The sequence below is a fragment of the Drosophila tropicalis genome, unplaced genomic scaffold (genome assembly GCF_018151085.1).
Source record: "Drosophila tropicalis isolate 14030-0801.00 unplaced genomic scaffold, ASM1815108v1 contig_758, whole genome shotgun sequence".
NCBI lineage: Eukaryota > Metazoa > Arthropoda > Insecta > Diptera > Drosophilidae > Drosophila > Drosophila tropicalis.
In genome coordinates, this window is record NW_027173245.1 from 197,375 (window position 1) to 219,662 (window position 22,288).

The window sequence follows — 22,288 nt, forward strand, 5'->3', positions numbered from 1 at the left end:
AGCCCTATTAATGGAGATATATGCGGAACAATATACGAACGCACGAATGCGGATCGAAAACTACACGTAGACAACGCGGAGTGATTACAAAACAAACATAGATGTATTTGTAACTAACGATGGGAGGACGTATAAAACAAAACACGGATGAAATATATAAATAAGGATATATAGGGCAAAAAATACAGCTGCCGGGCACTGTTTATATATTTGGTTTTTTTTTTTTTTATGATTAATTGTGTTATAATAATTTTTGTGGTTGTGCGGAGGGAGAAAAAAAAACAAAAACGAACGCTTTTACACACCGCGAGTGTTGTTCGCGAAAGGAATAAAACAAACGATCAGTGCAAATGGATATATACATACAGAGGTAAGTACACAGAAAACTATATGTATGTATGTGTGCACGCGCGTTGTTCACAAAAACGTAAGTAATTTTTATTTAGCTAACTCGTTCGGATGATAGGAAATTTAATGCCCTTGTTGGGTTTTTTTTCCTCTCCACTTTTTTTTTTTAAATAAATGTGCGGCACCGAAATAAATTATGTCTATGTGGATATGTACATATGTGCGGCAAACAGCTGTGGGAAATACATGTACATGTGGGTGTAAACGAGTTTTATGTATGTATGGTAGATGGAGAGAATAAAAGTGGAATTGGACAAGTGCGAAAAAAAATTCATGATGGTGGAATGGAAAAAAAAAGTTGGACAAACACACTAAGGATTGAGAACTACCATGTACCCTTGGGACAGGTCAGGTATGTACATACAAGTATATACAGGTGTGGAGGTCGCTATGAAAGAGCGGGAAACCTCACACTTTTATTAGTATGTAGGGACAAATGAAGTGTGAATAAAGAAATTTTGTACTTAGCAGGAAATCTGCCGATGCAAGCTGGAGGAGCGGAAGGAAATCCGGCTCGAAGGACCAATGTTCGTGGAGGGGCGGAGCGATATGCGGAGTACAACTTGGCGTGTGTCAATTTCTTCTGGGTCTGGTGAGTTGGGGGTGCAATTAAAACGAGCGAGAACTTCGTTTAATTCACTGATGATTTTATTTATGTTTTAAAGGATACCGATACACACGCGCAGATGCTTCGGTTAAAAATATACCATAAATGGAAAGAAATGTAAAAATGCTGGAGAAAAAACGGGTGTTCGGGTGAAAAGCTCGTACTCAAGTAATATGGCGATGCCCATCAGAAAATCAAGTCACTCCCCTTAGAGTGACCGTAGCCGCCAAGGATCAAAAAACCCTCCTTACTCCTCACTGCTCTTTGCCGCTCACTGCTGTTCACCCGGTGAACACCTATCAACGGTTGGTTAGTAATTGTACTGTGCAAACTCGTAAATGTTTATATTATCTTTATATTATAGAATTTTAACTATAATTAAAGGCAAGGGAATTATTTACTCCTTGCGTGTCTTCGCTCTTTGGCGAAGTTCTACCGTGTTGTTCATGTCGGTGCTTGTCGTCCAGTCCTGTGTGGAGGAGGTCCTGGAGGAGCTTCCTTTCACGCCTTAGCCTGGCGTATTTTTCTCCTCTCGACTTCTTTTTGGGGTCTTCCTTTTGCTTCTCTTGGCGAGCCTGGTACTCAGCTATCGTGAGTGGGCGTGGTCCCTCGTTTGGACACACCTAATACCTGTTCGAGGAGGGGTGCGTCCCTTTGTACGGTAGGTACAACCGTCAGGAAATCCAAGTCCTCTGGATGTGACGGTTCGGTGCTAGTCATCAGCACGTGCCTTTTTTTCAATTGTTTATTTATATTTTTGTGTGTATGTGTGTGTGTTCTTTTTTTTTTTTTTTTGGATTATGTATGTATTTATTTGATTTTATTATTTTTTTTTTATTCCATCAAGTAGAAATGGAAAGTACCTGCTGCATTTGTGTAGCAGCATATGTTTGGTACACTCAGCAAGAAGCACATTTGTATTCTTGTGTCTCCTTTTACTGGGAATTCGTCTCCAGCTAGTTCTAAATGTATTGTTCTTATCTGCACTAGAGTTAGCAAGCTTTGAGGGGAGTGGCTTTGTTCACTTCCAAACACCACTATTATGTTTCCCCTAACGCCCTGGTTCCGTAACTCTTTGAAAGTAGTTATCCATCGTTACCGTTTCTCATTTTCGTGCTTATATATATTTTTATACCCTTGCAGAGGGTATTATAAAATTGGTCACCTATTTGTAACGCACAAAAGAAGACGTTTCCGACCCCAAAAATTATATATATTTTTGATCAGCATGAGAAGCTGAGTCGATATAGCCATGTCCGTCTGTCTGTCCGTGCGTATGAGTTTTACTCAGCCACCTTAAGAACACCAATCTTGCAAACACCTCGCCTATAGAGTCCACCAGGCATATCGGTCTATAGGAGGGCGAAGTATCTGTTGGCTTCCCCGGCTTTGGCAGAAGGGCCAACTTCTGTATCTTCCATTGCTCGGGAAAGACTTCCTCGGTGAGGCAGCGGTTGAAGACGGCTGCGAAGACATCTGGTCGTAGAGACAGGGCCAGTTTAATGGCGCGGTTTGGGATCCGATCTGGGCCGGGTGCTTTGCCGAGTTGGAGTGACTTGGCCGCCAGGACATCCGACGAGATCGCATCAATGGTGATGCTGGAACTGGATGCTGGGCTATGCTTGGGGAAACCGGACGGTTGGGGAATAGGCCGTCGATAATTTGTGAGACTTCTTCAGCGTCAGATGGGACGAGCTGGCTGTTTTCATGTATCCGCTTGACCACTATTTTGTATGCTTTTCACCATGGATCGTGTTCTGCGGAGTCACACAGCTGCAAATAAACTTCCCTTTTCGCGGAAAGGATCGCCTTTTTGAGGGACCTTCTAGCCGAGCTGTAATGGGCGTGGTGGTGTGTCCAGTCCGAGTCCATGCGTTTCCTTGCACGTTGGTATTTCCTTCTAGTGACCATACATGATCTCCTCAAATCTCTAATTTCTCCGTTCCACCTGAACACCGGTTTGTGGTGGCTTCTGAATGGTCTGGATTGGGCCATACTTGCCGTGCTGGCAGCTGCTAACATACTGCAGGCTTCGTTAGCCATTTCGTGCGCCGTGGTTGCTGTGAAACTTTGCCGGGACAGCATTGACGAGAACGCCTGGGGGTCCAGCGTGTCTTCTTTGAAGGGCATGTCGACAGGGAGGGGGTGCGCTGCGTGCTGAGGGCCACCGCTGACTGCCTGCTACGTGTTTTCGGTCGGTGATCCCTCTTGACTCGCATATACAGCAGTTGAAACTATTGCTGCATTCCTTCGCTTTGTGGTCCTTGCCGCCGCATTTTAGGCACTAGTTTATCCTGTCGACGGGGCTGTTGCACGTTGCCGCCACGTGTCCAAATCCCAGGCACCTGTAGCATCTTCACGCCGAAGTGCTTACGCGTACCCTGCATATCGAGTATCCAATCTTCAGGTTGGCTGCTTTCAAGATTGCTTCTGCTACCGCTCCCGGGACACAGATTGTTGCCCTCTGATTTCCTCCGTGCGCTGGGCGGAGACTCTTAACATCTGCAGTAACAATTCTCAGACTCAGCTGGTCGGGGACGGCCTGAACGATTTCCTCCTTGGTGGTTTCGCCATCCATGTCCAGAATCTCCAATCTGGTCAGATTCGATAGTGCCCTTACCTCGACTTGACCTTCAAGAGCGGATCCTATGTCCTCCTTCAGCTGGGTAACATTCTCTGCTCCTGCTGCGTTTAGTTCCCGTAGGAAGTCTCCTTTGGCGGTTCGTCTCACGGAGCTTTCACCCACTGCCTGCAGCTTGGTATCCTGGCTCCTTGTCACCAGTTCTAGCATGTTGCTAACTGTCATCTCACTCTTCCGTTGTACCTCCTGTATCTCCTGGTTATCGTGCGACAATAAAGTTTCCCGCGGCCGGAGATTTTTCGGCGAAAAGGTTTCCGAAGTGTCGGCAGCGGCGGCGACTGCACTCTGGCGGGGCATCCTAGGATGCTGTTGCGGCTTCTCCGCTTGTTGCCCTCTGGTGTCGAGGGACACTTTGGTGCACTTGGGGCATGCCGCTACTGGTTCAGGGTCGCTATCGCTGAACAGAATGCTGCTCACTGCCTGCTGCAATTCTTTAAGTATGTCGACTTTCTCTCTGAGAGCATTTGTAATGGCTCGCTTGCCTCCCTCCTTTTCTGGCTTGATACGTTCGGTAGTAATGCTCCCATTTCTGCCAACTCGCTCTTGCCCCTAACTTGTTGCAACTTAGACTTCTTTGGTTGCATCGCACCGCTTGCTGGTGGACTCTGAGAATCTTCACGCAGCCTCTTTTGAGTATCGGTCGTGCCAAACAACTCATCTACTCCTACTCGCTTATGACCGAACAGAGCCTCTATCGCAAGCTGACTGCATGGACTGTCGACGCAAACAGATTCAGACCATAGAACCGGCTCTGAAGCGAGCGCCATTGATTGACGCCGCCTTCGAGCCAGCCGATCTCAAGCCCTCCATGCTTGCAGCCAGGTATTTCCCCCTGGTGTTTTATGGAAGTTGTTGCGGTGCAGGCTTAATTGCCGTCCCGCGCCAGTAGAAAGGTTTACACAACGCGCCCCTGGGTTTTATTCTCTCTCATTCGAAGAAGAACAGTTAGAATATACTTTGTCTTTGTTTGCACTGGTGACAGAGCGGCAACCCGCTATGACGGCGCGCTACTCATAGAAAATTAGGCAAGCAGGAAAGACGTGAAAAGGAGAGAAAAACACAAATGTAAGATAATATAAAACATGTGAGAAATTTGAATTAACATTGAAATAAAGATTTCAGCCAACCGATCTAACCGATCGATTTGCCCCACAAATTGTGCAACTGAATATAGCGCAATACAACACAAAACCGGCGTTTAATTGTTTGGTTAGAGGGCTCGGGATATATGTTCGACTCGCGAACCTTTTTGGAGCTGACCCACATCTCAACCTGAACATTTTCTACATCCTGAAATATTTATTTCTTTGGCTCCAGAGATATTAGCAGAGTCTGAATATCTCTGAACCACGTGGATTGAACGTGGAATCTTCCAGAAGCTTCCTTCGTGAGAGCGACCGCGGCAGACGATTACATTCCGGCTCGCTGAGAGAGGAAAAGAGAGGGAGATAGTGAACCACGTGCAACAGGCAAACATAACCTCATTGTTACGCAACATACGCAATGAGCAATAGTGATAGAGTACCAGTTCAACCTAGCGCTGAGAGTCAAGAAGACGGCGCTGAGGCGACTGAGAATGAAGGGACTCAAGTGACAGAGAATCTGATACACCAACGATGTCAACGCCATCAAGAGGCGACGGTTGGTCAGTGCAACAAACGATTCTTAATGGAATGTTCGAGAGTCACGCAGGAAACGGTACGGCAATTAAACGGTCCAATAAAACTGATCCAACTCCGTGGTCCGTACCTGCGTTGGCGTAATCGACTATTCAAGGAGTGAGTCTACCGTTTCTGGCCAATACAGCTTATCTTCATGGCGGATTGTGGACCCAAGGACAAATGAGTAACGCGGCTGGAATGCAGCATGGACCTAGAAGCCAACTGCCGGCTACCGGACACTCGACGTTAAGCCCTGGAGTGCACTCTACGGATTTAGGACACAAGAAAACTTTATTGTCATCGGAACAGATAGCGGCCCGCCAAGTACTGAACAAAGACTTACCCGTGTTTTCCGGTAAGCCAGAAGAGTGGTTGTTGTTTATAAGCCACTACGAACAATCTACTGAAAGATGTGGAATTAGTAACGAAGAGAATCTTATTCGGCTCGAAAAGTGCTTAAAAGGAGCGGCTTGGGATGCCGTTCGAGGAAAGCTAATGTGTCCAGAGACGGTGCCGTATGCAATCGGTACGTTACGGATGCTTTATGGAAGACCGGAGATTATTCACTCGAGCCTTCAAAGGAAACTAAGAGAAGAACCAGCGGCACGCTCAAATAATTTGGATTCGGTTATTCAGCTAGCCTTGGCAGTGCAGAACTACTGGGCGACACTGGTCGCAATAGGGCTTAAAGAGTATCTGCACGATCCAGCTTTACTAGGCGAGCTTGTCGAGAAGTTGCCGGGAGACTTGAAACTCGATTGGGGAAGACACCGAATGACACTAATTGGATGTGTCGCTAACTTGTCTATCTTTTCCAATTGGTTGTTTCGTATGCAGTTCCAGCTAAGTATATAGCAAAGAGAAACAAAGAGCGAATTTTTTTGCACAACGAATTGCAAAGTGGATCTAGTCAGGAATCGAAAACGCAGGAAGTACTCATCCGAATTGCAAAAGTAAAAGAAGTTGTGGTGTCGATGGGTGCAGGCAGATACACCACTCGTTGATCCACGAGACATCGGAATACAAGGAAAGCAAATCGCAGTGGCAGACGAATGAGGATGATAAACCAGTTCACCCACCAATTTAATTCATGGAGATATAACAAGCAAGGCTTTATTCAGATATATGCCAATCATGTTATACGAAAGAAAGCGAAATTTAGCGACATATGCCTTACTGGACGAGGGCGCCGCTTGCTCTTTGATTGAAGAAACTCTGGCAGAAGAGTTAGGACTAGATGGCCCGGCCGAAGAACTGTGCTTAAAGTGGACCAGTCAAGTCACTCAAACGGAAAGCGCGTCCAAGTTTGTGAGTGTCGGAGTGTCGTCGATGTGTCAAGATGCGACGCGGTTTGAACTCAGGAGTTTGCGTACGGTACGTAAGCTAGACTTGCCTACGCAAACAGTTACCGACGAACTGGTAACCTCGAGAAACCATCTACAGCATTTACCAAATTTAAGTTACTGTAACGTAAAAGCAAGCTTAATTATTGGTCTGGATAATTTGAAAGTTTGCGTGCCTTTGGAGATACGGGAGTCCGAAGGAGACGACGTGGTCGCGGCGCGCTGTAGATTGGGCTGGTCTGTGTATGGCCGGCACAGCGACGCCGCTCCAGCGTCCTCACACATATTACACATATGTGAGTGCAATGAAGCGAGCAGCATGCGCGCTTTGGATGCGTTAATGAAAAAATACTTTGCTATGGAGTCATCGGAAATACGTGTGCCAAGCAAGCCACTAGGATCGAAAGACGACAAGCGCGCGTTGCAGATTATGGAGGCGACCACAAGTTATTGCCCGATCGACAAACGTTGGCAAACTGGACTGTTATGGAGGTTCGACAAAGTAGATCTACCAGATTCATACTCAATGGCCATGAGGCGTCTTCAGTGTTTAGAAGCGAAAATGGCAAAGGACATCGACTTTAGAAGCTCTATGTTGGTAACTATGCAAAGCTATGAAAAAAAGGGATACATCCGGAGATTAACCGAAATTGAGCTAAATAAGGGTAAAAGTTCATGGTTTCTTTCTATATTTACAGTCACTAACCCAAACAAGAACAAGACGAGGGTGGTCTGAGATGCAGCTGCGAAAGTCAAAGGCACGTCATTGAACGACGTCTTGCTAAAGGGCCCGGACATATTGGCATCACTAGTTGGCGTGCTAATACGTTTTCGGGAGCGACCAGTAGCAGTGAGATGAGTTGCAGAAGACGAAATGACGGAGTTGGCCATGGAGGTACAGAGAATTCACTTGGTAGGTGGATTCAACATGAGGCGCTGGACCTCGAATTCTCCGAGCGTAGTGAGAGCGCTCAAGAACCAGGAACGAGACGTGCCTAGGGAGGTGGGATCCCTTGAGAAAACGCAAGATAAGGTTTTAGGCATGTGGTGGCTGCCCGTGACAGATCAACTTACGTATGTAGTCAAGCCGGATTTGCTTAACACAAACTGTGTTAAGTGTGGTTATGTCAATTTTTGACCCACTTGGATTTTTCACTTTTTCACTGTTCGTGCTAAAATTATTTTGCAGAATATCTGGCGAGCAGGAACGGATTGGGATGAGTCTCTTCAGGAAAAGGACCAAGCAGACTGGAAAATTTGGGTGAAGCTGTTACCCAAAATCAACGAATTGAGGATTTCAAGGTGCATGCCGAAGGTTTGTTGTGCACGAGTACAACTTCACACGTTTGTGGACGCCAGCATCAACGCTTATGCAGCGCTTGTGTACCTGCGAGCAGAAGTGGATGGAATAGTCCACTGTTCCCTGGTAGCGTCTAAGACACGTGTGGCCCCCTTGAAGCCAGTCTCAATACCACGGGTGGAACTGATGGCTGCTGTTTTAGGTTTACGGCTGACAAAATTCATCGAACCAGAAATCTCAGTAACAGTATGTCAGCGTATTTTCTGGACGGACTCTAAGGACGTTTTATGCTGGATTAGATCAGATGCCCGCAAATACAATCAATTTGTGGCATTGCGTGTTGGAGAAATTCTGGAAGACTCTGACGTGCTATCTTGGCGATGGGTGCCCACCCAGCATAACGTTGCAGACGATGGCACGAAATGGACAAAGATGCCAGACATGACCGGAAATTCAAGGTGGTTTGTTGGCCCGAGATTCTTGTATGAACAAGAGACACAATGGCCTAGCATGGAGCAGAGCCCGAGCAAGACGAGTGAAAGTATCTTGCACCACGAGGAGAAAGTCAAAAGAAACTCTTGTTTGGCTTGCATCACACCTGATCCGGAACGATTCGGAACGTTGGTACAAAAGCGAATTCTAAACTTTTTGCAAGGCATATGTAAGAGCCCTTGCGGAGAACAATTGAGGAACATTTTGGCTATAAACCGCGATGTGGAAACTGATGCAGTTTTTATTCGTGCATGCCAAGAAGAGGAGTTCCCAGAAGAGATCAGATGCTTAAACCAAGGACATGGCATAACAAATATGAAAAGTAAGCTATTTAAGTGCACTCCTTACCTGGACGAGTTAGGAGTGCTACGTATCAAAGGACGAATCGACAGAATTGTAGGCGTAGACATGGACACTAAACGACCCAAAATCATAGAGTAACGTTTCTGATTGTGGAGTACTATCACAGGAAGAATTACTATTTGCACAATGAAATTGTCGTTAACGATGTACGACAGCGGTACTGGATAACCGGCTTACGCGCTTTAATGAGAAAAGTCGCGAACGCCTGTGTAGCGTGCCGTATACGAGTGGCCCGACCAGTGCCATCAAAGATGGGCGATTTACCAAAGGAGAGGTTATCGCCGCACACACAACCATTTACCTTTACTGGAGTGGACTGCTTCGGCCCATTTGAAGTCGCAGTGGGCCGCAGGCACGAGAAGAGATGGGGCGTGTTATTCACATGCCTTACGACCCGAGCGGTACACCTAGAAATTGATGCATCACTGTCAACCGACTCATTTCTCTGCGTATTGAAGGCGTTTGTAGCCAGAAGAGGGGTGCCGAGCTGCATACTTTCGGACAATCGTACATTTTAGAGGAGACAGCCGCGTAATGAAGGAGCACATAGAACGAATATCAACTTCAGCTGTGGAGCAACAGTTTCCAACGTTGGAGTTTAAGTTTAACCCTCCCAGTTAACCGCAAATGGGCGGCGTTTGGGAGCGACTGGTACGTTCAACAAAATCAATACTTTCAGAAATACTGCCAAAGGCCGGCCTGAAGGAAGAGGTGTTAAGAGGAGCGTTTGCTGACGTACAGCAAATTTTGAATTCAAGACCTCTGACCTATGTGCCTTTAGAAAGCGCCGAATCGGAAGCATTAACGCCGAACCATTTTCTAAAAGGCAGTTCTAGTGGAACAGACTGGTCCGCAACTCGCAAAAGGGTATTGTGTTGCCAGCCAAATTGCCGACCGTTTCTGGAAGAGGTGGCTAAGAGAATATCTACCTACAATTACAAGGCACGAAATGGTTCCAACCGCATCTCAAGCCGATAGCAGTAGGTGACGTTGTGATAATTGTAGACGATGCCGCTAAACGTAATACTTGGCCAAAGGGAAGACGTTCATCGTGGGAAAGACGGACAAGTGCGAAGCGCAGTCGTTCGCACAGTAGATGGACTTGTGACGCGACCAACAGTGAAGCTGGCCGTACTGAATTTGGAGAGTGATTCACCGCACGAAGACGCTGGTCAATTACGGGGTGGGGAATGTTGCGGTGCAGGCTTAATTGCCGCCTCGCGCCAGTAGAAAGGTTAACCCAACGCGCCCCTGGGTTTTATTCTTTCTCATTCGAAGAAGAACAGTTAGAATTTACTTTGTCTTTGCTTGCACTGGTGACAGCGGCAACCCGCTATGACGGCGCGCTAGTTCCAGAAAATTAGGCAAGCAGGAAAGACGTGAAAAGGGGAGAAAAAACACAAACACAAATGTAAGATAATATAAAACATGTGTTGGTTAACGGCTGCGCCCTTGCGGAGCCCCAAACTGCTCGTCTTATATGATGCGGCCTTCGGATGATTTCCACCGAAGCGGCTTCGAGGCACTTGCGATTGGCAAGAAATGAGATGACCAGGTTGACTTCAATCGGTTGCTTTATTTTCTTAACCTAAAACTATAGTACAATTGTCGGCGGGCACAGAAGGTGCAACCGCATCGACCGAGATTAATTTCAAGAGTAAAAATCAAGTGCAGCAAATCACGCTGTCTTTTACAAAATTCAAAGTTCTGGAAATTTCCATAGAAGAAATAAGAAAGAAAAGAATTGAAGTAACGGATCTCCAAGTTTGTCACTTCAAAGTAACTTGCGCTGTTCTTGGTCTCTCTCTCTCTCTCTCTTCGTTCGTTTTCTCTTTTTAGCAAAGAGAGTCTGGCTTCAGTTGCAGCTTAAACATTCTCCCCCTTTGATGATGACGATCTTCATCATCAAATTCACGTCTGGAAGACTCCTGCGAAAAGAAAACTGAAACGAGAAAGTAACAATTTAACACTTAGCTGTAGGAATGGTGTCATTCTCTATCCAATTCTCCTGAATAGGCAATGGACAGAGTTTGGCTACCGGTCGTTTCATGAGTCCTTTGACTGTCTTCAAAGTCACCACTCTCACTAGTCCATCGGGTCCTGCATGTGTCTCCATAACCCGACCTAGAGGCCATTGATGAGACGGGAAAGTTCGTCCCTGATGAGCACTATGCATCCAACTGTTAGATTTTCCTTGGTCTGCAGCCATTTTGGTCTCCTTTGTAATCGTGATAAATATTCCGAGTTCCATCTTCTCCAAAACTGTTGTGCATAATATTGACAATTCTTCCATCGATCAATCAGAGTAACTTTAGCCAATTCCGGAGCAGGAGGTGCTAAAGGCGCTTCACCCATCAGAAAGTGACCGGGTGTTAATACCATTAAATCTTCAGGATCATTTGATAGGGGACATAACGGTCTTGAATTTAAGCAAGACTCAATCTGTGCCAACACAGTTGCCATTTCCTCGAATGTTAAAACTTGTTCTCCGAGAGTTCTCTTCAGATGATACTTCATGGACTTCACTCCAGCCTCCCACAATCCACCAAAGTGTGGCGCTGATGGTGGGTTGAAATGCCAGTTCATTCCTTTTCTCAATAATGTTGGCGCAATATGTTTCGTAATGTACGAACAATATGCCAGTTTGTCCACTTGCAATTTTTTGTTGGCTCCAATAAAATTAGTACCGCAGTCACTATAAACGTCTGTGCATAGGCCACGTCTGCCAATGAAACGGTTAAATGCTCCTATAAACGCATCTGAGGTCAGATCTCCAACTGGTTCCAAATGAATGGCCTTTGTCACTAGACATACGAACACAGCAATATATCCCTTCTGGGATACACGTCCTCTTCCTTTGCAGGGCGAAATATTTACGGGTCCAGCGTAGTCCACTCCAACGGATGAGAATGCTCTAGAAGGGCGTACTCGTACTGCAGGTAACATTCCCATTTTCTGACCTGCAAATTGAGGCTTCATCTTAAAACATGTGATACATTTATGAATTCCAAACCGAACTGCATTGCGTCCATTAACAATCCAGAATTTCTTCCTTATAAAATTCAGCGTTAGTGAGGTTCCACCATGCAAGGTGCAAATATGACTGTAAGATATGACGAGATCTGTGAAAGGATGTTTATACGGTAATATATAAGGATATTTTTCATTTATGGGCAACAGGGAATCTCGGAGCCTGCCTCCGAGACGTAAAACACGTTCGTTCGAATCAAAATACGGATTAAGAGACAGGAGTATGCTGTCCTTCGCTATTACCCTGCCTTCCGATAGCGCCTTCCATTCAGAGTTAAAACAATCCTTCTGCACCATCCTAATCAATTCACGTAGGCCCTCTTCTAATTCCACAATTGAGAGTCCAGATCCTCTTCGTTCTGCCACAGATGTTCGACAATTATATACGAAACGTTTTATATATGATATAATCCAGACGAGTCGTGTATACGATGAATACTTGCTGATAAATGCTTCTTCCACTGATATCTTATGGCACGTCACCCTTTTGACTTCAGTGTCAACAACCGACAGCGAATCCTGATCAATAGCATTACAAGGCCATTCGATGTCCGATCCTTGTAGCCATGATGGCCCATGCCACCATAATTCACACGATGCCAACTTGGTTGCACTCGTGCCACGGCTTAGATAATCTGCAGGGTTATCTTTCGAGGCGACGTGTCTCCATTGCCATTCGTCTGAGATTTCCAGGATTTTGTTTATTCGATTGGACACAAATACTTTCCAGTTGGCAGCTCCACCACGGATCCAACTGATGGTTATCATAGAATCTGACCAAAAAATAGTGTTCGAATAATTAGTGTTAATTCTTAGATTCTCTTTTAGATACTTATACATTTTGGCTGCTTCAAGCGCAGCACATAACTCTGCCCTAGGTATGGTTAGTTGTTGTTTAGTTGGCGATACTCTCCCCTTTGACAATAGCAACTCTGTGTGATACTTATCCTCTCCAATTGGGAAGCGCAAGTAAGCCGTAGCTCCATATGCTCGTGACGAGGCATCGCAAAACAGGTGCAATTCAGCCACACCACCCGGTAGCCCCCATGTAACATGCCGTGGTATTCGTATAGTTACTATGTTTGGTAACTCTTTTACGAATTTCTCCCATTCTCTCTTAATAGTGTCCGGTAGTGTGCTATCCCAGCCAATTTTCTCCTTCCCCAGTTGCTGCATGAGAATTTTGGCAGTAATCATTATCGGACTAAGCAATCCCATGGGATCAAACAGTCGTGCAATTGCTGATAGTATTGTCCCCTTTGTTGGTGAGCTCATTGGTGGAACGACATGCAAAGCAAAACGGAACTCATCTTCTTTGGGACTCCAGTATAGACCTAACGTGCGAATAGTATCATTACCTTCCATGTGTAACAATCCGCTTGATTCTCGATGCTCAACTGGTATGTTCTCTAATAGCTTTGTGCAATTACTCGCCCACTTCCGTAGTTCGAATGTACCACTACGAAGCATTCCAATCACTTGGTTCTTGACATCCTCCGTTTCTGCAATACTGTCGCCACCAGACAGTATGTCATCTACATACATTTGATGATTTATAACATCCACAGCCAGTGGATACTTCTCGTATTCATCCATAGCTAATTGTTTCATAACTCTCATGGCTAAATAAGGTGCGGAGCTCGTTCCAAACATCACCGTTGTGCAGGCATATTCTTCCACATAATCACTTGTGTCCGGATTCCATAGAATACGCTGGTACTGCGCGTCGTCGGTTGGAATATTAATACATCTGTACATTTTTTCAACATCCGCCATAAATACCCATTTTAGCCCTCGCCAATTGAGAATGATTCCTTGAAGATGTACGTGCAATTTTGGACCTATTGCTAGAATCTCATTAAGCGATTTTCCATTACTCGTCTTGCTCGATCCATCGAAGACAACTCGTACCTTCGTAGTTGATGACGATTCCTTTATGACTGGGTGATGCGGTAGGTAGCAATGATCGACTCCCCCCAATGCAGGATTGCCCGTCTTACTAGCCCGTGACGTTACACGTTCCATTTGACCCAGCTCCAGATACTCATTTATCGTGCCAACATAAGCGTTCTTCAAACTCGCATCGTTACGCAACCGTCTGTTCAGAGAATGTAATCGTTTTAACGCGCTCTTATATGATTCTCCAATTACCATTGATTCGTCCAAGTATGTTAGAAAAGGAAGACGAACAACATATTTCCCAGACGGCATTCGGCTATGTGTCTTAACGAAGAAATCTTCGCACCAGTTATCCTCTACTGAAACCCCACGTGGCTCCTCGTCGAATTGTTCTAGCTCCCAAAACTTACATAACAATTGTTCAAGTATCTCATCAGCTTCCTTCCTTCGTACCGTTATGGTGTAGGACGATCTCCTACCAGCTTCTTGATTCGTTTTTCCTGATACAATGTATCCCAAATGCGTATTTTGCGCCAGAGGCATACCACGTATTCCTCGATGCACTTCTCCCAACATCAGCTCATCGTAGACGTCATTTCCCAACAAAATATCAACTCCTTGTGGACTGAAGAAGTTAGGGTCGGCCAACGGTAAGCCCTTCAGATGAGTCCACTCTTCAAACGGCAGTCGTTTGATTGGCATGCGCTTACTCACTAGAGGTATTACTGACGCGAGCAGCTTGTATTTCGCATGTGGGTTGTAGATTGATCTTATGACTAGCTCCACCTCTGCTGCCGCATCTGTAATTTTTGTATCTGCTAATCCAGTAATAGTGATGTGAGCTTGTTTGCGCCGTAAACGTAGCTGCTGAGCTGCATTCTCTGAAATGAACGAAACTTGTGAACCTTGATCCAAAAACGCTCTAAACTGTAAGGGATAGCCTTCTATCGACACCATTGCTGTTGGTAATAAAACCTCGTCTTTGTGCCTTACCGCAGTTTCTGTTGTACTCTTTCCAATTAAAGCATTCGCAGATGCTGTTGGGATAACTCCCTTCCTTAGTGTGCCAAGCGGCCTCTCGCATCCTGATTTGTCTACATGGAGTAGTGTATGAAGCCGTCCTTGACATTTTTCACAATTTACCGCACTGTCACATGCATCTATTCGGTGATTTGGTCTAAGGCATCGAAAACACAGTCGATGCCTCACTACACACGCCTTTCGTTCCGATAGCCTCATCTCCTGGAATATCCTGCATACTCCGATAAGGTGTGCATCCCCTTGACACACAATGCATAGGTCTGTCTCTCGAGTAACAAATGAAGCCTTTGTGTAGTTCTGGTTAACTCGTAACCCATGTACACCTGGCTTTGCATTCCGATGTCTATCCCGTGATAGAGTTCCCTCGATATTACCTGCTGACGCCGTAATCATTGTTCTGTACTGTGTTTCAAGATACTGACTGAGCTCCTCAAAGCTCGGCAGATTCTGCGTTGAAGATATTGACCGCTCCCAATCCACTCTTAATTGATTCGGTAATCTCTTCATCATGTAGTACACTAAAATTTCAGACTGTTGTCGCACATCCACACCAGTCTTCTCCAATGAATTCACACATGAGCGGGAAGTTTGCACAAATCTTCTCAAACTTTCCGCATCTCCATATTTTATTGGTAATTGCTGATCGAACACATCCATGTAATGTAAAAATAACACTCGGTTGTTATCATACAAATTTATCAACATTCTCCAAGCCACTTCATAGTTCGCCGCTATTAGCGTTAGATGTTCAATATCCTTAGCTGCGTCTCCAACCAACGAATCCTTCAAATAATGAAAACGATGTAAGTCCGTCAGCTTGTCGCAGTGGTGTACTCTTGTTAAAAACACCTCTTTAAACGCCGGCCACTCAATAAATTTCCCGCTGAAGGTAGGCAGTTTAACTGTTGGGAGTTTCACTTCCTCCAAACATGGTCCCATTTGTTCATGCACCGTCTGATGCAAACAAGACTCATCAAATGCAGTCGACGCCGGGATTCTCCGATCCTTATGTCTCTGCAACTCATTTCGAATCTCAGCTACTCCCATTATGTAGGTTTCTTCGAAACAGTCTCTGATGTCTTTGTCAAAATATCTGCCCTTTATTTCCGCATTATCTCGTTCTTGAATCAGTTGGTGATGATTGCGCTGAAAATCTGCGTGAAGGTGGGCAATCGAGTCCAATCTGGCTTCCAGATGACTCTCGGTATGTCCCGACTCCTCCGATTTATATCGCGCCAATGACTTCTCCAGCGAAGTGAGCAATGTGATTTGCTCCGTAGCCAACGGTAACAGTTTTTCAGCCATAATGAACACCTACCCAAACACATCAACGTTAAATTGTACTCACCCGAATCAGTCTATCCACTGGCAATCACACTCTAAATCCAATCGCCAAGATCATTCCTCCCGGGTTTCGGCACCATAAATATGTTGGTTAACGGCTGCGCCCTTGCGGAGCCCCAAACTGCTCGTCTTATATGATGCGGCCTTCGGATGATTTCCACCGAAGCGGCTTCGAGGCACTTGCGATTGGCAAGAAATGAGATGACCAGGTTGACTTCAATCGGTTGCTTTATTTTCTTAACCTAAAACTATAGTACAATTGTCGGCGGGCACAGAAGGTGCAACCGCATCGACCGAGATTAATTTCAAGAGTAAAAATCAAGTGCAGCAAATCACGCTGTCTTTTACAAAATTCAAAGTTCTGGAAATTTCCATAGAAGAAATAAGAAAGAAAAGAATTGAAGTAACGGATCTCCAAGTTTGTCACTTCAAAGTAACTTGCGCTGTTCTTGGTCTCTCTCTCTCTCTCTCTTCGTTCGTTTTCTCTTTTTAGCAAAGAGAGTCTGGCTTCAGTTGCAGCTTAAACAACATGTGAGAAATTTGAATTAACATTGAAATAAAGATTTTCAACCACTGGTTCCAAAATCCCGAATCAATTATTAGAAATTTTCTCACAATTAATTTCTATAAAAAAAAAAAAAAATGCAATTCAAAAATTTTCCACAGGGCGGATTTGAACCTGGTACTTTCGCCTCCAAGGCAGAGTGAAAGTACCAGGTTCTGACAATAAATTTCTATAACAAAAAAAATATTGCAACTGAAAATTTTTTCACAGAGCGGATTTTAACCTGGAACTTTCGCCTCCAAGGTAGAGTGCTTGTCTTGGTGCCCACAGACCGCGTTGACATATATTCCTTCAGCTTCAGATATCATGACCTACCTGCACCATGCTGACGCTTGGCAAGCTATTTTTAGACGTCTTGAAAATTTCTTTATAGTTTTAGGTGATTTTAACTTGCCTAATATTTCTTGGCTGGTTAATGACAATCTATATTTTTTAAGGCAATGTAGCAAGGCAATCTTGATAGCCTACTTGAATGTCCGCTATATCAGTTGAATTCTTTACTTAACTCTTCTAAAAGAATCTTCGATTTTGTTTTTGTCTCGATTCCCATTGTTAGTTCTGTATCTGAAACTCAGCTCCTTGGGAAGCCCAAAGATCCTTATCACACTGAAAAAAAAGATCGCATTTACAAAAATTGTGTAGGGCTCTCAGACGCCTCAGAGACGCACATTTGCTATCATATTGCTATTAGTTTGTTCTAATAGCAATAAATACTAAGTTGCAACAACAAAGTGCGTAATTTTTTAGAAAAGCCAAGTCCACCAATTCGGGCCCAAGCTCTCTCGATCCCCACCAGCAACAGCTACAAGAACTAATAGTGCAACAACAACGTGAGCGACTCTCGACTCTCGGTCCAACGCAACAACGCGTACTTTTCGGTGGTGTCGCCAACCGCACTGAATGCTACCGTAAGCAATAACACCGAAAGTGCAAGCCACTCAGCAAACAACAGCAATTTACCGTGGAGAGAGCAGTGTGCTTCTCCATCAATATCGACAACTGGGTCATCGTTTGCACAGCCCAGCACCGTCAGCTCGTTGAGAGCAACGTCTGCCGAAGTATTGACCTGCCTCAAGCCGTCACCGACAAGTCACGCAGAGTCAGCCACAAGAATAAACCCAACGTCTTCTGTCCAAACTGGAATGGATAGATATATTAAAATAACTAAGCGGAAGCTAAGCCCGCAAAAAAAAAAAACTGGCAATACGCCGAAAATAACCAAACCAAATGAACAAGTAGCACCCCTTAGCAGGAATCGTTTGCCGATCAGCAAGATGATCAAGCCGGCGCAGTAGATAAAGTTAAGTCGGCTAGTCCACCCCCTTTATACATCCGTGGAGCCAACTGCAGCGCCCTGATTTCGAAGCTAGTAGAAACAGTAGGGGCAAACAACTTTGTTGTAACCCCTCTCAATAGAGGTAACATTAAAGAAATTAAATGTCAAACCCAAACTGAGGACAATTTCCGCATCATAGAAAAGTACCTCCGTAATGCTTATATCAACTTCGATACCTACCAACTAAAAAGCAGTAAAGGGCTCCAGGTTGTGTTGAAGGGGATTGAGCCATCGGTCCCTACTCAAGAAATAGCAGACGCGTTGGTCGAAAAAGGGTGTGCGGTCAAATCCGTTGTCAACATCATCAACAGGAACAAATTCGCACAGTCGCACTTTAAAATCGAGCTCCAAGCAGATGCAAAGCGGTCGAAGCCAAATGAAGAACACCCATAAGAGATACCAACCACCGGAGTGTAAAAACTGCTAGGAATACAACCACACCTCTAACAATTGCAATCTCAGGTCAGTGTGTGTTGTCTGCGGCGAACATCATAACTAAGACTATGCAGTAACTGTGGAGGGAACCACACGGCCAACTACAGAGGATGTCCTGTCTTCAAGGATCTTAAATCACACCTAAACGGGCGCAAACCCCCAGCTGGACCAAAAATCACCTTCAACGCATCTAAAACTACACCGGAGGTATTCTTCGCCAAGGCTGTAAGATCATCTAACATGCCGTCTAAAAACAGTCCTAGTGTATCCTTCGCTAGTGTGCTCCGAACTGGACAGACGGAACCCGAGAAGGAGACCCCGTCACTCCACCATCTACAGAATCCCCAACCTAGCGCACCAGAACTTGGCCAGCAAACTCCAAGTGGCTTAGAGGCCCTTTTAATCTCACAGAGTCAAAACATGACCGCCTTTATGGCGATTATGCCAAACTGTATGCAGGAGTTGATGCGGAATCAATCAGTCTATGCAGCAAACCATCCAGACGGAAAAGCGCATGGCGGGACTGGTATCCTAATCAAAATTCGTATAAAACACTCGTTCCTCAACAGATTTGAAACACAGCACCTACAAGCAACTGCTATAACCGTCCAAACCAGCTTCGGCAACACTACTTTGGCTGCCCTGTATTGCCCACCACACTTCTCAATCTCTGAAAAGGAATTTACCGATTTCTTTAACACACTCGGAGATCGCTTCATTGCAGCAGGGGACTATACCGCCAAACATACGCACTGTAGGTCTCGCCTGGTGAATCCTAAAGGCAAGCAGTTGTACAACACAATAGTCAACCCACTCAATAAGATGGATTGCTTCTCACCGGATAGGCCTACACTGCTAGATTTAACCTCCGATTATTCTCCAGTGCTATTCACACTATTAACAAGACCTCAAGTACTTGATTGCCCATATAGGCTTACAAGCAACAAAACAAATTGGCTTAAATATAAAATGTACATGAGTGCCCACATTGACTGTTCGCCGAAACTGGATGCTGCAGAGGACATTGACATGTGCGTCTCTGCACTTGAGTCGATGAAGAAAGCTGCAGCAAGAGTGTCTACTCCACATGCCCCTACTTACACTAAACCTGTTAATAGGCCTACGAACCGGCGGATAGAACAATTAGTAACCGAAAAACGACGTCTAAGAAGAGAATGGCAGATTACTCGATCACCAGCAGCAAAACTTCGCCTAAGGCATGCCAATCGCAATCTCTCCAAGGAGTTAAGACAAGAGGAAAGCTGGGCTCAAAGGAAATACATAGAAAAGCTCAGCCCAACCAGCACTAAACATCCTCTGTGGAAAGCGCACCCAACTTTAAGCGCTCCCACAGAGACAGTTTCACCGATAAGGGGTCCAACCGGTGGATGGGCCCGCAGTGACGAAGATAGGTCATCCGTATTTGCCACACATCTTAAAATGGTTTTCCAGCCAAATCCAATATCAAACAAATTTTTAGTTCCCCCTTCGAGCACATTAACGGATAGTGAGTACTCGGAATTCCAATTGGATGAGGTCACTGCAGTTAATCAAAACCACATAAAGACGAACAAAGCCCCTGGCCATGACCTAATCACACCGAAAATGATCCTAGAACTCCCTATCATCGCCATACAATACATCTGCAAACTGTTCAACGATATAATAAGAATTTTCTACTTCCCAAGAGCATGGAAAAGGTCCACTATCATCATGATTCCTAAAGTGGGAAACGACAAAACCAAGCCATCATCCTATAGGCCAATTAGTTTGCTGCCATGTCTTTCAAAGCTTTTTGAAAAGGCACTGCAGATCCGACTAAACTCATTTCTGGCATCGGAGAACACAATCCCTTCACACCAGTTCGGCTTCCGAAAAAAACATGGTACAATTGAACAAGTCAATCGCATAACATCCGAAATACGAACAGCATTCGAACTAAAAGAATACTGTATTTCTGGCTGTATTTCTCGACGTTGCCCAGGCTTTCGACAGTGTTTGGCTGGAGTGTCTGATGTTCAAAATCCGGCAAAACTCCCACAGTACACGCACAAACTCATGGAATCATACCTTTAGAATAGGAAATTCGCTGTAAGATGTAATGGCTCCGTCTCGGCTAACTTTGAAATCAAAGCTGCTGTACCGCAAGGCAGTGTACTCGGCCCATTGCTCTACCTGCTGTACGCTGTAGACTTACCAATGAGTTTAGGACTTACAACATCCACTTTTGCCGATGACACGGCAATCCTCAGCAGATCAAAATGCCCAATACAAGCCTCTGCAAAATTAGAGGAACACCTCAAGGTGGTAGAGGAATGGCTAGCAACCTGGCGTGCAGAAATGCAAAGATGTCACATTTACGCTTAACAGAAGAAACTGTCCAGCTCTAATGCTAAACAACGTACCAATTCTTCAAGCCGTGGATGTCACTTACTTTGGCATCCACCTAGACAGAAGACTAACTTGGCGCAAGCATATCGAAGCAAAAAAGTCACAGCTTAAACTGAAAGCGAGTAGCTTACATTGGATCATCAATGCTGGGTCCCCTATACGTCTGGAGAATAACACTCTTTGTTTGCTTGTCGTAATCTGGCACCATTGTCTACTCTTCATTTGCACCCCTCCATTAGCTGCCTGGACAAGGCATCGGCGACGATGTTTAGTTTGCCCTTTCGCTATTCGAAATCATATTGCTGCAGTTCCAGTGCCCATCGAGCTGTACGAGCTGCACACTTATGTTTTATTGCAACAAAGTGTTACAAGTTGAGCTCTTTGTGTTGAATGATTTTTGGTATGGATATACTACACACATATTTATATCTTTACTATAATTAACTTAGTCTATTGTTTTATATTTTAGCATGATTATTCAATTAAATACTAGTAGTTGATTTAATTGTATCGCGATCTACCGCGCATAATTTATCCACCAGAAAGAGGGCTTCCCCAATACTTATCCCTCCCTCTTCGGCTTGTATATTCCCCTCACATACCCACAAGCCGTCCGTTATCGTTCTCGCATTTATTTTCTTACTACCTGCTCCCCGCTTCACAAGCATAGCCCTCAATTGATTTCGTTTCGGCAACATGCACCCCCGCACCCGTCTCGTTGGCACTTACTTTTACTCTCTTCGGGCTTCGGTTTTGCACGATCCCATTCCGCTTGGTTCGCATGCGTAGCGCAGACAGAGAGCACCGGTACTCTCTCTCGTACACGCATAGTCTTGCTCCATTGGCCCACGCATGCTAGACTAGTGCATGCATTTCTCTTAAGAGTCTTAACGCCATGGCCTTATGACACTTTTAAGAGTGTCTTAACACCCACTCCAAAAGTGAAATAGCGAAAAGTGTCATAACGCCAGAAACTTCTTGCAAAGCGCATTATTTATTTTTTTTTTTTTAACGTTTAATATATATTTGTTGAATCTACTCTTAAATTAGAGCCTAACAACAAGTTTGAGATATTTTTCTTAATCTAGTACTTAATATAAATCCTGGGGATATTGCAGGCGGCCCGAATCACTTGTTATTGGGTTGGTAAAGCGCATTATGAACCGATGAAACAACCTTTCCAAAAGAACCGTTTAATATGTTATCCACTTCAATATATTTAATATGACACAAATGAAGGCCATGGGCATTATGACACTGGGCGTTTTGACATGCACCCGTGGGACATTACTATTATATATAATGTTCCTCACACTGCCCTGAAGTGTTGAGTTTATTTGCGTTGCAGTTACATGTTCCAACTTTAGCTCATATATTTTTTGTTCATATATTCCTTCAGCTTCAGATATCGTGACCTACCTGGTTCATGACA

The 22,288-nt window shown here is 44.8% G+C and overlaps 2 protein-coding genes across 2 annotated transcripts; one reads left to right on the forward strand and one right to left on the reverse strand.

Annotated features, from left to right (window-relative positions):
* Positions 1-7,534: 7,534 nt before the first annotated feature.
* LOC137579670 (uncharacterized) lies at positions 7,535-8,893 on the forward strand. The gene is made up of 2 exons (XM_068293432.1): positions 7,535-7,663; positions 7,850-8,893. Exons 1-2 carry the CDS (start codon positions 7,535-7,537, stop codon positions 8,891-8,893), a joined length of 1,173 nt encoding a protein of 390 aa, XP_068149533.1.
* Positions 8,894-11,688: 2,795 nt separating this feature from the next.
* On the reverse strand, positions 11,689-16,090 carry LOC137579671 (uncharacterized). Its single transcript, XM_068293433.1, has 3 exons — positions 15,160-16,090; positions 12,944-14,625; positions 11,689-11,775 (listed from the first exon to the last, which is right to left on the reverse strand). Exons 1-3 carry the CDS (start codon positions 16,088-16,090, stop codon positions 11,689-11,691), a joined length of 2,700 nt encoding a protein of 899 aa, XP_068149534.1.
* Between the last annotated feature and the right edge of the window lie 6,198 nt (positions 16,091-22,288).

Excerpts from the sequence above, each read along its gene's own strand:
- LOC137579670 (XM_068293432.1), top strand. The coding sequence starts at position 7,535 with ATGACGGAGTTGGCCATGGAGGTACAGAGAATTCACTTGGTAGGTGGA. Across the intron at positions 7,664-7,849 it reads AACGAGACGTGCCTAGGGAG|AATATCTGGCGAGCAGGAAC; the intron begins GTGGGATCCCTT and ends ATTATTTTGCAG.
- LOC137579671 (XM_068293433.1), bottom strand. The coding sequence starts at position 16,090 with ATGGCTGAAAAACTGTTACCGTTGGCTACGGAGCAAATCACATTGCTC. Across the intron at positions 14,626-15,159 it reads AATGATTACGGCGTCAGCAG|AGAATGCAGCTCAGCAGCTA; the intron begins GTAATATCGAGG and ends CGTTCATTTCAG. Across the intron at positions 11,776-12,943 it reads AGAGAGAATGGGAGAAATTC|GTCAGAAAATGGGAATGTTA; the intron begins GTAAAAGAGTTA and ends CTCAATTTGCAG.